This window comes from Aphelocoma coerulescens, chromosome 10 (genome assembly GCF_041296385.1).
Source record: "Aphelocoma coerulescens isolate FSJ_1873_10779 chromosome 10, UR_Acoe_1.0, whole genome shotgun sequence".
NCBI classification, from domain to species: domain Eukaryota; kingdom Metazoa; phylum Chordata; class Aves; order Passeriformes; family Corvidae; genus Aphelocoma; species Aphelocoma coerulescens.
Window position 1 is genome coordinate 19728760 of NC_091024.1, and position 12342 is coordinate 19741101.

Below are 12342 nucleotides of genomic sequence, written 5' to 3' on the forward strand. Positions count from 1 at the left end.
CCGATCCTGTCCCCATCCCAATCCCAGCCCCATGCCAGGATCGGTGTCACTCGTGGCTGTCCCCACCCCAATCCCGGCCCCATCCCAATCCTGTCCCCATCCCAATCCCAGCCCCATCCCAATCTTGTCCCCGTCCCAATCCTGGCCCCATCCTGGGATTAGTGTCACTCATGGCTGTCCCCATCCCGGTGCTGTCCCCATCCCAGTCCTGTCCCCATTCCAGTGCTGTCTCCATCCCAGTCCTGTCCCTGTCCCAGTCACGGCCCCAATCCAATCCTGTCCCCATCCCAATCCAGGCCACATTCGGGGACTGGTGTCACTTGTGGTTGTCCCTGTCCCAATCCCATCCCAATCCCAGCCCCATCCCGATCCCGGCCCCATGCCAGGATTGCTGTCACTCATGCCTGTCCCCATCCCAATCCTGTCTCCATCCCAGGATTAGTGTCACTCGTGGCTGTCCCCATCCCGGGATTAGTGTCACTCCGGCCTATTTTTAGGATCATTCCCTATTTTAAGCCGGGGCTTAAATCCCTCGGTGACACTCGGCTCCTGCGGCGGATTTACACGGAAAGAAGGATTTGGGATTTGCTCCCCCCTGCCCTTTTCCTCCCTCACCAGGGCTGGCAGAGCTTTTCCAGTTTGGGGGGGAAAAATCCCTCCCCAGTTCCCCGGGAATATCCCCAAGGATTCATCCCAAACCTTCCCACCTGCTTGGAGGGGACAAATTCCCCCCAATTCCCCGGGAATATCCCCAAGGATTCATCCCAAACCTTCCCACCTGCTTGGAGGGGACAAATTCCCCCCAATTCCCCGGGAATATCCCCAAGGATTCATCCCAAACCTTCCCACCTGCTTGGAGGGGACGAATTCCCAGGAAACCGGGGAGGATTTGTCCCCCCCCAAGCAGGGGAAGAGGTTTGGGATGAGATCCTGGGGATATTCCCAGGGAATTGGGGGGATTTCCAAGGGGAGGAGCTTTGGGATGAGTCCCTGGTGCCAGCCAGGAGCTTCCCAATAAAATCCTGCCTGTCCCAAATCGGGAATGTTCCCACCCGACTCCAGGGACAGCTGGAGCCCCATCCTTGTTTTTATGGGATTTGGGCATTTTGGCTGCAGAGCGAGCCCGAGGTCCCTGCCGAGGGTTGGGATCGGTGGCTGCAGATCCCAGATATTGGGCTGGGATCGAATGGGTGGGATCCGATGGGATCCAAGGGATGGGATCCAACGGGATCCAAGGGTTGGGATCTGACTGGATCCAAGGGTTGGGATCTGACAGGATCCAAGGGATCTGACTGGATCCAAGGGTTGGGATCTGACGGGATCCAAGGGTTGGGATCTGACGGCCCCTCCATCCCCACATGGGTTTGGGAAGAGGATCGGGAAGCGGATCCGAGCCCGGGATGAGGAGATCCAAGCCCGGCCCTGCTTGGGGGGTTCCCCCTCCACATCCCATTGGTTTTCCCAATCCCGAGCCCAACCTCGTCCTCCCGGGGATTTGGGAATGCATCCCACAATCCCTTGGCTGCTGCTCCCATCCCGAGCACCTCTGGCAGCACATTTTGGGATCCAAAGCTTTCCTCTGGAATTCCCAACCCGTTTGGGTTGGAATTCCTAAATCCCATCCCATTCCCATGGGCACGGACACCTCCCGCCATCCCAGGTGTCCCATCCTGGGAGCCTTCCAGGGATTATGGGGTTTCCAGCTGATTTTCCAGGCTGGATCCAGGCAGGAATTCCCCAGCCCTATTCCCAAATCATCCCAAAGGTCTTTCCCAGCATCAATCCCTGGAAAAAAGAGTCACCCCAAAGTCACCCCAAAGCCCCCCCAGCCCGAAATTCCCAGCAGGGCCCTTCCCGCTTCCCTTCCTGCTTCCAGGACAATGTTTAACGAGGAATAAATCATTAACTGGGGCTGGCAGCCGGGAGCAGGGAATGCAGGGGCTGCTCTTCCCGGAGCTGATCCCGGAAAACGATCCTTCCAAGGATCAAGGGTTCAGCTGCTCCACCCCAAAATGCAGCTCCCAAAATGCCCCGAAACTCAGCTCCCAAAATTCCCCCCAAATAATTCCCCAAATCCCCTAAAACCCAGCTCCCAAATCCCCAAACTAATTCCCAAAATTCCCAAAACCCAGCTCCCAAAATCCCCAAAACACGGGTCCCAAAATCCCCCAAATCCCCCAAAAACAAATCCCAAAATCCCCCCAAACCCAGCTCCCAAAATCCCCCAAAAAATAGCTCCTAAAATCCCAAAAACCAGATCCTAAAACCCCCCCAAACCCAGCTCCCAAATCCCCCAACCAATTCCCAAAATTTCCAAAACCCAGCTCCTAAAGTCCCCCAAATCCAGCTCCCAAAATCCCCCAAAAAACAGATCCTAAAATCCCCCCAAACCCAACTCCCAAATCCCCAAACCAATTCCCGAAATTCCCAAAACCCAGCTCCTAAAATCCCACAAATCCAGCTCCCAAAATCCCCCAAAAAACAGATCCTAAAATCCCCCCAAACCCAACTCCCAAATCCCCAAACCAATTCCCGAAATTCCCAAAACCCAGCTCCTAAGATCCCACAAAACCAGCTCCCAATATCCCCCCAAAACAGCTCCCAAAATCCCAAAACCCAGCTCCCAAATCGCCCAACCAATTCCCAAAATTTCCAAAACCCAGCTCCTAAAATCCCCCAAATCCAGCTCCCAAAATCCCCAAAAAATAGCTCCTAAAATCCCCAAAACCACATCCTAAAATCCCCCCAAACCCAGCTCCCAAATCCCCAAACTAATTCCCAAAACTCCCCAAACCCAGCTCCTAAAATCCCCCCAAACCCAGCTCCCAAATCCCCAAACTAATTCCCAAAATTCCCCAAACACAGCTCCTAAAATCCCGCAAAATCCAGCTCCCCAAATCCCCCAAAACTATTCCCAAAATCCCCCCAAAACTGCTCCCAAAATCCCCCAAAAACTGCTCCCAAATCCCCCCAAACCCAGCTCCTAAATAATTCCCAACCCTCTCCCAAAGCCGTTGCTTTTGGGATAACGATCCCGGAACATTCCCAGGCGTTCCCGGTTAATCCCCTATTGATCTCGGCATTATTATGGAATTTCTTCTCATCAGGGATCGCCAGCAGGATTTTTTCCAGGGAAAAAGCCAGGAGGGAATCCCTTGGGGTGCTGGGATCTCGATGATCCCATGCCAGCAATTCCAGGTGGGATAAACCCTTCCCATGGGAATTTTTTGGGGGTGCTAAACCCATATTTAGGGTTTTTCCCACCATGGAATATGGACGATTTCCAACCCCAACATGAATCCCGCAGGAATGGGAAGATCCTCGGGATCTCCTGGGGTATCCCATTCCAGCAGTTCCAGAGGGGATGGACCCCTTCCCATGGGAATTTTTTTGGATATTTGGGGATTTTTCTATCCAAGGATTGGGAATGATCCTTTTCCCCGGCACAGAACACCCGGGAATGAGCATGGACACAAAAGGATGGGAAGGAAGGAGCGAGACCGGGAAAAGTGGGATGTCACCAGAGCTGGGACACTCTGGAGGCCCTGAGCAGAGATGGACACCGGGATGGACATCCCAAAGATTCCATGGAAATACCCCAATGTCAGAACTCCAGGACCCTTTGGTGGCCCTGAGCTGACCCCAATCCATGATCCCACCTCTGCTCAGAGCCACCAGCCAGGGACATCCCAAAGATTCCGTGGTGGCTCCATGAGGACACCCCAATGTCACAAATCCAGGACATTCTGGTGGCCTTGAGCAGAGATGGACACTGGGATGGACATCCCAAAGATTCCATGGGGACACCCCAATGTCAGAACTCCAGGACCCTTTGGTGGCCCTGAGGTGACCCCAAACCATGATCCCACCTCTGCTCAGAGCCACCAGCCAGGGACATCCCAAAGATTCCATGGTGGCGCCATGGGGACACCCCAATGTCACAAATCCAGGACATTCTGGTGGCCTTGAGCAGAGATGGACACCAGCCAGGGACATCCCAAAGATTCCATGGAGATCTCCCAATGCCACAACTCCAGGACATTCTGGTGGCCCTGAGGGGAGGGGACCCCAATCCATGATCCCACCTCAGCTCAGAGCCACCAGCCAGGGACATCCCAAAGATTCCATGGTGGCTCCATGGGGACACCCCGATGCCACAACTTCCAGGATACTCTGGTGGCCTTGAGCAGAGATGGACACCGGGATGGACATCCCAAAGATTCCATGGGGACATCTCAATGCCACAACTCCAGGACACTCTGGTGGCCCTGAGCTGACCCCAATCCATGATCCCACCTCTGCTCAGAGCCACCAGCCAGGGACATCCCAAAGATTCCATGGTGGCTCCATGAGGACACCCCGATGCCACAACTTCCAGGACACTCTGGTGGCTTTGAGCTGACATGGACACTGGGATGGACATCCCAAAGATTCCATGGGGACACCCCAATGTCAAAACTTCCAGGACCCTTTGGTGGCCCTGAGGTGACCCCAATCCATGATCCCACCTCTGCTCAGAGCCACCAGCCAGGGACATCCCAAAGATTCCATGGTGGCTCCATGGGGACACCCCAATGCCACAACTTCCAGGATACTCTGGTGGCCTTGAGCTGACATGGACACCAGCCAGGGACATCCCAAAGATTCCATGGGGACACCCCAATGTCACAACTCCAGGACACTCTGGTGACCCTGAGGTGACCCCAATCCATGATCCCACCTGGGCTTGGAGCCACCAGCCAGGGACATCCCAAAGATTCCATGGTGGCTCCATGGGGACACCCCGATGCCACAACTTCCAGGACACTCTGGTAGCTTTGAGCAGAGATGGACACTGGGATGGACATCCCAAAGATTCCATGGGGACGCCTCAATGTCACAACTTCCAGGACCCTTTGGTGACCCTGAGCTGACCCCAATCCATGATCCCACCTCTGCTCAGAGCCACCAGCCAGGGACATCCCGAAGATTCCATGGTGGCTCCATGAGGGCACCCCGATGCCACAACTTCCAGGATACTCTGGTGGCTTTGAGCAGAGATGGACACTGGGATGGGCATCCCAAAGATTCCATGGGGACACCTCAATGTCACAAATCCAGGACACTCTGGTGGCCCTGAGGTGACCCCAATCCATGATCCCACCTCAGCTCGGAGCCACCAGGCAGGGACATCCCAAAGATTCCATGGTGGCGCCATGGGGACACCCCGATGTCACAACCCCAGGACCCTTTGGTGGCCCTGAGGTGACCCCAATCCATGATCCCACCTCAGCTTGGAGCCATCAGGTGGGACCAGTGAGATTTAGGTCGGGAACCGGAATTTTGGGATGTTTTGGATAAATTTTGGGATGAAAAAAGGAGGAGATTGGGATTGAAGAAGGGGGAAATTGGGATCAAAAAAGGGGGGAAATTGGGATGAAAAGAGGGGAAATTGGGGTCAATAAAAGGGGGGAATTGGGATAGAAAAGGGGAAATTGGGATCAAAAAGGGGGAAATTGGGATGAAAAGAGGGGAAATTGGGATCAAAGAAGGGGAAAATTCGGATAGAAAAAGGGGGAAATTGAGGACAACAAAAACTGATAATTGGGATGGAAAAAGGGGGAAATTGGGATCAATAAAGGGGAAATTGGGACCAATAACAGGTGGAAATTGGGAGGGAAGAAGGGGAAAATTGGGATTAAGAAAGGGAAAATTGAGATGAAAAAGTGGGGAAATTCGGATAAAAAAGCGGGAAATCGGGGGTGAAAAAGGGGGAAATTGGGATCAAAGAAGGGGGAAATTCAGATAGAAAAAGGGGGAAATTGGGATCAATAAAAAGTGATAATTGGGATGGAAAAAGGAGGAGATTGGGATTAAGAAAGGGGGAAATTGGGATCAAAAAAGGGGGAAATTTGGGTCAATAAAAGGGGGAAATTGGGATCAAAGAAGGGGAAAATTCGGATAGAAAAAGGGGGAAATTGGGGTCAATAAAAAGTGATAATTGGGATGGAAAAAGGAGGAGATTGGGATGAAAAAGTGGGGAAATTGGGATGGAAGAAGGGGGAAATTTGGATTAAGAAAGGGGGAAATCGGGATAAAAAAGGGGAAATTGGGATCAATAAAAGGGGGAAATTGGGATCAATAAAAGGGGGAAATTGGGATAAAAAAGGGGAAATTGAGGTCAAAAAAGGGGAAATTGGGATCAATAAAGGGGAAAATTTGGCTCCAAAAAAAAGGGGGAAATCGGGGTCAAAAAGGGGGAAATTGGGATCAATAAAGGGGAAAATTTGGCTCACGAGAAGGGGGAAATCTGACATTGCCTCTTTCCCTCCTTATTTTAGGGAAAATCCACCTCAGGGAGATCCCTCCTGAGGCTGCGAGTGCTGAGCTGGCTCTGCCTCCCCATCCCGGCCCGGGAATGGGGAAAATTGCCTCTGGAATGGGGACAGATCCCTCCCTTTTCTCCTCGCCGTTATCCCGGGCCTTTTCCTACCTCTCCATCTCTCAAACCAAGCCCAGCTTTCCTCTTTTTTGATGGAAATCCCCCTCAGGAAGATCCCCCCTTGCCGCCACCACCGACGACGCTGCCGGGTCCCTCTCCCCTCTTTTTTTTTGCTTCCCCCCCCTCGCCCTTATCCCGGGAATTCTCGCACCTCGCGGAGCTCCTTGGCCACCTCCTTGAGCTCGTGCAGGATGCCCTCGAGCTGCCCGATCACCATCCTCATGCGGCCGCGGATGCGCTCCCGCTCGCCCTCGCTACGGCCGCCGCCGCCGCCGCCGCGGGGCCGCTCCGTGCGCTGCGCATCCCGGCGGCTCCGCGAGTCCATCCTTCCCTAGGCTCCCGGGATGGCCGGCCCGCTGTCCATCCTGCTGCTCCCCGCCCGGCCCGGCCCGGGCAGCTCTCACCATCTTAACGCTGCCGCGGCTCCCCGGAGAATTCCAGCGGCGGGATCGGGGCGCTCCTGGGGGAAGCGGGAGGCGCCGGCCGGGTGCACCATGCGGGAGAGGGGTGGCTGGGCTGGTGGCCTCGGGGTGACAGCGCCGTGAGGAGGATGAGGAGGAGGAGGAGGAGGAGGAGGAGAGGCTCGGGATTTCCCGCGAGGCGGAATTCCAGCGGGAGGGCGACGCGCGGCTCGGTGTCCCCGAGGAGGGGCCGCTGCTCCTCGCGGCGGGGCCGCAGGTCCGGCGGGTGGTCAGCGGGGGTGTCCGGCTGTCCTGGGAGGCGCGGGGGGGGTCCCCTCCTGCGGGGACAGAGGGACAAGGGCAGGGAAATGGGAAAGGGCCGGGAAAATCCTCGGGAAGGGCTCTGGCCGCTCCTCCCCCCCCCGCCGTGTCGCGGTGTCCCCGGAATGAGGGCAAACGCCAGGTGCCCCCTCAGGACCCCCCGCCAGGTCGAGGTGGGGGGACAGGATGGAGCCGGGAATGTCACTGCACCCCCTCTTTGGCCTCCCCCAGTCCCCCCAGGGAACGCTGGGGCTTCCCGGGGCCGGAGGGATGGACAGGGGGACACAGGGACACCCCGAGGCACAGCCAGGGGGACACCCGGGAGGACACCCGGGGGGACACGGGGACAGCTCCGGGCCTCACCGGCGCGCTCCAGCCGCTCCTGGGCTCCGCTCCAAGCTCTTCCTTGTCCTGTTTTTCCCCCGGCTCCTTCCCTCGCTTCCTCCCCCTCCTCCTCCTCCTCCTCGCCGCCGTCTCCCTCCTCCCTCAGGGCTTTTCCGCCGACGCCGGGGCCGCTCTCCTCCGGTGGCTGTGGCGGGGGGTGACACGTTCGCGGCGGTGACAGCGGCGGGGGGGGGGGGGGAAGGGGCACACGCGGCCCCGGGGACCGGCACGGGGGGGGGACCGGGAGCCTCCGCCCCCTCCCGGGGCCCTTCCCACCGGCAGCCTCCGCCCGGAGAGCTCCGAGCCCGGCTCCGCCCCGGCCCCCGAGTGCCCCCCGGGAACGGGAACGGCGAGGGGGGAGCGGAGAGGGGGGTGCGCACGGGGAGGGGGGGCTCGGTAGGGCCGCGTTTCCCTCCCCGGTACCGGCATTCTCCATTCCCGGTACCGGCATCTCTCAGCCCCGGTACTGGAATCCCCCATTCCCGGTACCGGTATCCCCTGTTCCCTGTACCGGTATCCCCCATTCCCGTACTGGCATCCCCCATTCCCGGTACCGGTATCCCTCAGCCCCGGTACCGCCATCCCTCAGCCCCGGTACCGGCATCCCTCAGCCCCGGTCCCCACGTCCTCCGGGGCTCCCCGAATCCTCCATGCCGGGAGCCTCCATCCTCCATCCCCGCCGCTCTCATCCTCCATCCCCGCTCCCCGAACCCTCCAGCTCCGGTACCGGCATCCCCCAGCTCCGGTCCCCGCGTCCTCCCTCCCCGGTTCCCGAATCCTCCATCCCAGGAGCCTCCATCCTCCATCCCCGCTCCCCGAACCCTCCAGCTCCGGTACCGGCATCCCTCAGCTCCGGTCCCTGCGTCCTCCCTCCCCGGTTCCCGAATCCTCCAGCCCCGCTCCCTGGAGCCTCCAGCCCCGGTTCCCTCATTCTCCGTCCCCGCCGCTCTCATCCTCCATCCCCGCTCCCCGCACTCTCCATTCCCGAATCCTCCATCCCCTGTCCCCGCTCCCCGCATCCCCCTCCGTCTGTCCCCGCTGCTCTCATCCTCCATCCCGGAGCTTTCATCCTCCATTCCCGACCCCTTATCCCCGCATCCTTCAGCTCCGGAGCCCGGATCCTCCGTTCCCGGTCCCTGAATCCTCCATCCCCGCATCCTCCATCCCCGGAGCCTCCATTCCCGATTCCCGCTGCCTGCATTCTCCATCCCCGGTTCTCGCATCCCCTCATCCCCTCTCCCCGTGTTCCCTCTCCGGGACCCCCGGGACGAACCGGCGGCGCGGCGGGCTCAGGGCCGGGCTGTCCCCGGGCTCCGGGCGGCCGGATCCTCTCCCCGTGTCCCCGGTCCCGGTCCCGCACCCCCGGGGACGCACCGGAGCCTCTCCCTGTGCCCCCATCCCCGGTCCCGCACCCCCGGGGACGCACCGGAGCCTCCCCCCGTGTCCCATTCCCTCATCCCTGCCCCGTTCCCTCCCCCGGGACGCACCGGCGGCGCTGCGGGCTCAGGGCCGGGCGCTCCCCGGGCTCCGGGCGGGCGGAGCGGGCCCCGGGCAGGGCCATGAGCGGCGGAGGGCCCGGCCCGGCCCCGCTCCGGCCGCAGCCTCCCCGCGCTCCTCCCGCCCGGCCCCGCGCGGCGCTGCTGTGTCACCGGAGGGGCCGGGCCTGCCCGGGAAACGGGAATTAAAGGCACCGGGAGCGGGAATGCAGCGGGAACGGGGCGGGAACGGGGAGGGAATGGAGCTGGGATGGAGCGGGAACGGAGCGGGAACGGGGCGGGGATGGAGCGGGGATGGATCTGGGATGCAGCGGGAACGGGGCGGAGATGGAGCGGGGATGGAGCGGGAACGGGGCGGAGATGGAGCGGGGATGGAGCGGGAACGGGGCGGGGACGGAGTGGGAACGGAGCGGGAACGGAGCGGGGATGGAGCGGGAATGGGGCGGGGATGGAGCGGGAACGGAGCGGGAACGGGGCGGGGATGGAGCGGGGATGGATCTGGGATGCAGCGGGAACGGGGCGGAGATGCAGCGGGGATGGAGCGGGAACGGGGCGGAGATGGAGCTGGGATGGAGCGGGAACGGGGCGGGAACGGAGCGGGGATGGAGCGGGAACGGAGCGGGGATGGAGCGGGAACGGGGCGGGAACGGGGCGGGATGGAGCTGGGATGGAGCGGGAACGGGGCGGGAACGGGGAGGGAATGGAGCTGGGATGGAGCGGGGATGGAGCGGGAGTAGAGCGGCAATGGAGCGGGAACGGAGAGGGAACGGGGCGGGGATGGAGCGGGGATGGATCTGGGATGCAGCGGGAACGGGGCGGAGATGGAGCGGGGATGGAGCGGGAACGGGGCGGGGACGGAGTGGGAACGGGGCGGGGACGGGGAGGGGATGGAGCGGGGATGGAGCAGGAATCAGATCTCGGGAAACTGAGGCAGCGCTGGGGGCTCTCCCGGGGGATGGATGGAGGGATGGATGGAATGGATGGATGGATCCATGGATGGATGGAAGGTGGATCCATGCATGGGGGGATGTATCCAACTCCTGCCCTTGCATTTCCGTGTTGTTTTCCTTGCTCTGGAAAATGAAGGAATCTGGAGCCCTGAGTCCTCCCCGGGCATTTTTCCAGCGGGGTCGGAGCAGCAGCTGCTCCCGGGACGATGTCCCCGTGTCCTTCCCGCTGGCGCCTCTTCCCGCAGGGACACATTTCCATCCCTCAGCATTCTTGGCACGAGGCTTTTCCAAGGTTTTTCCGAGCCAAAAAACGCCACCTTGACTCCTGATTTTCAATCCAGGTCAGACAAGCTGCATTCCCAAACTTTCCCAGGTGCCATCCCAGAGCTGGGACCATGGGAATTCCGCTCGATCCGACCCCAAATCCTGCTGGATCCCGTTGGTTTTTTATTTCTTGGGAATGCTGGGGGGGGGGGAATCAGCCTGGGAGCATCCTGGCTTCCCATGGGAATATCCCATCCCGGATTTGGGTTTTGGGAGCTTTCCACAGCCCTGAGCCGCTGGGGAATCCCAATCAATCCATGGAATGTTGCCGGTTAATCACTTTTCCCGAAGGATGCTGGGAAAAGCACGAGGAAAAACCCTCGGAGCGGCTGGAGATGGACAATGGGCTCGGATTTTATCGGGAACGGATTTATGGACGCGCAAGGTTTTGTTTCAGGATCCCAAATCAATCCAAGTGGAATTGGATTGCTTGGATGGGGGCGCAGGGATGGAAAAATCCCATAAAACCAGGGGATGCTTCCATAAAAGTGGGAAAAATGGAAAAGGGGGGAATTCCTCAGCTCCCTTCTCCTTGGGAAATAAAGGGGGGAAATCCCTCCCTAAAATCCAGGTGGGACCAGGGACATCCTTGGGAATCCGAGGGGGTTTTCCCATCGCTATTTTCCAGGAAAAGCCTCTGGATTAGGGATTTTTTATGGGAAAAACTCCGTGGGATGGGATTGAACCTGGGCACAGCTCAGGAGAAACCAGTGAAACCAGTAAAACCAGGAATGTTGCACCAGTACTGGTGTTACCCGGGATGGAATTCCAACTTGGAATTTGGGAATGATCAAAACCTCTTTGGGAACACCCAAATTCCATCTGGGAACACCCAAGTTCCATCTGGGAATACCCAAAAGCTCTTTGGGAACATCCAAAGCCCTTTGGGAACGTCCAAATCCTCTTTGGGAACACCTAAATTCCGTCTGGGAATACCCAAGTTCCGTCTGGGAATACCCAAAGTCTCTTTGGGAACATCCAAACCCTCTTTGGGAACACCTAAATTCATCTGGGAATACCCAAAACCCATCTGGGAATACACAAATCCCATTGGGAGCACCCAAATCCCACCTGGGAACACCCAAACTCCTTTGGGAATACACAAATCCTCTTTGGGAACACCTGAATCCCATCCCATCCCATGGATCCCATCCCATCCCATGGATCCTGTCCCATGGATCCCGTCCCATGGATCCCATCCCATCCCATCCCATCCCACCCCATGGATCCCATCCCATGGACCCCATCCCATCCCATCCCATCCCATCCCATCCCATCCCATCCCATCCCATCCCATCCCATCCCATCCCATCCCATGGATCCTATCCCATGGATCCCATCCCATGGATCCCATCCCATCCCATCCCATCCCATCCCATCCCATCCCATCCCATCCCACCCCACAGATCCCATCCCACGGATCCCATCCCATCCCATGGATCCCATCCCATCCCATCCCATCCCATCCCATCCCATCCCATCCCATCCCATCCCATCCCATCCCATGGATCCCGTCCCATGGATCCCATCCCATCCCATCCCATCCCACCCCATGGATCCCATCCCATGGACCCCATCCCATCCCATCCCATCCCATCCCATCCCATCCCATCCCATCCCATCCCATCCCATCCCATCCCATGGATCCTATCCCATGGATCCCATCCCATGGATCCCATCCCATCCCATCCCATCCCATGAATCCCATCCCATGGATCCCACCCCATCCCATCCCAATTCCCTGAGGGATGCAGGAACTCAGCTCAGCCTCTCTGTCCCAGCCCCTCTCCGGAATGAGGGCAGTGGGAAAAGCGGGAATTATTTCCTCGGGATGGGGAGGACGGAGCCGGCGCTGGGAGCGGCTCTTCCCAGAATTACCCCCAGCTGGGATTTTCCGGTTGTTTTCCCGCCATCCCAGGGTTTGGATACACTCCCGGCCCCTCCTGCTCCGACCAAATCCCACAATTCCAGCTGCCAGGAGAAGG

At 58.9% G+C, this 12342-nt stretch overlaps 1 protein-coding gene across 1 annotated transcript in view; it reads right to left on the reverse strand.

Annotated features, from left to right (window-relative positions):
• The window catches only part of INSYN1 (inhibitory synaptic factor 1), a 12165-nt gene extending 2978 nt beyond the window's left edge, over window positions 1–9187 (reverse strand). Inside the window, exons 1-3 of the mRNA XM_069025698.1 lie at window positions 9075–9187; window positions 7567–7732; window positions 6633–7220 (exon numbers count right to left, since the gene is read on the reverse strand). Coding sequence (XP_068881799.1) covers window positions 6633–6806 — 174 coding nt within the window. The 5' untranslated portion in view covers window positions 6807–7220; window positions 7567–7732; window positions 9075–9187. The remainder of the gene's footprint in view (window positions 1–6632; window positions 7221–7566; window positions 7733–9074) is intronic.
• Between the last annotated feature and the right edge of the window lie 3155 nt (window positions 9188–12342).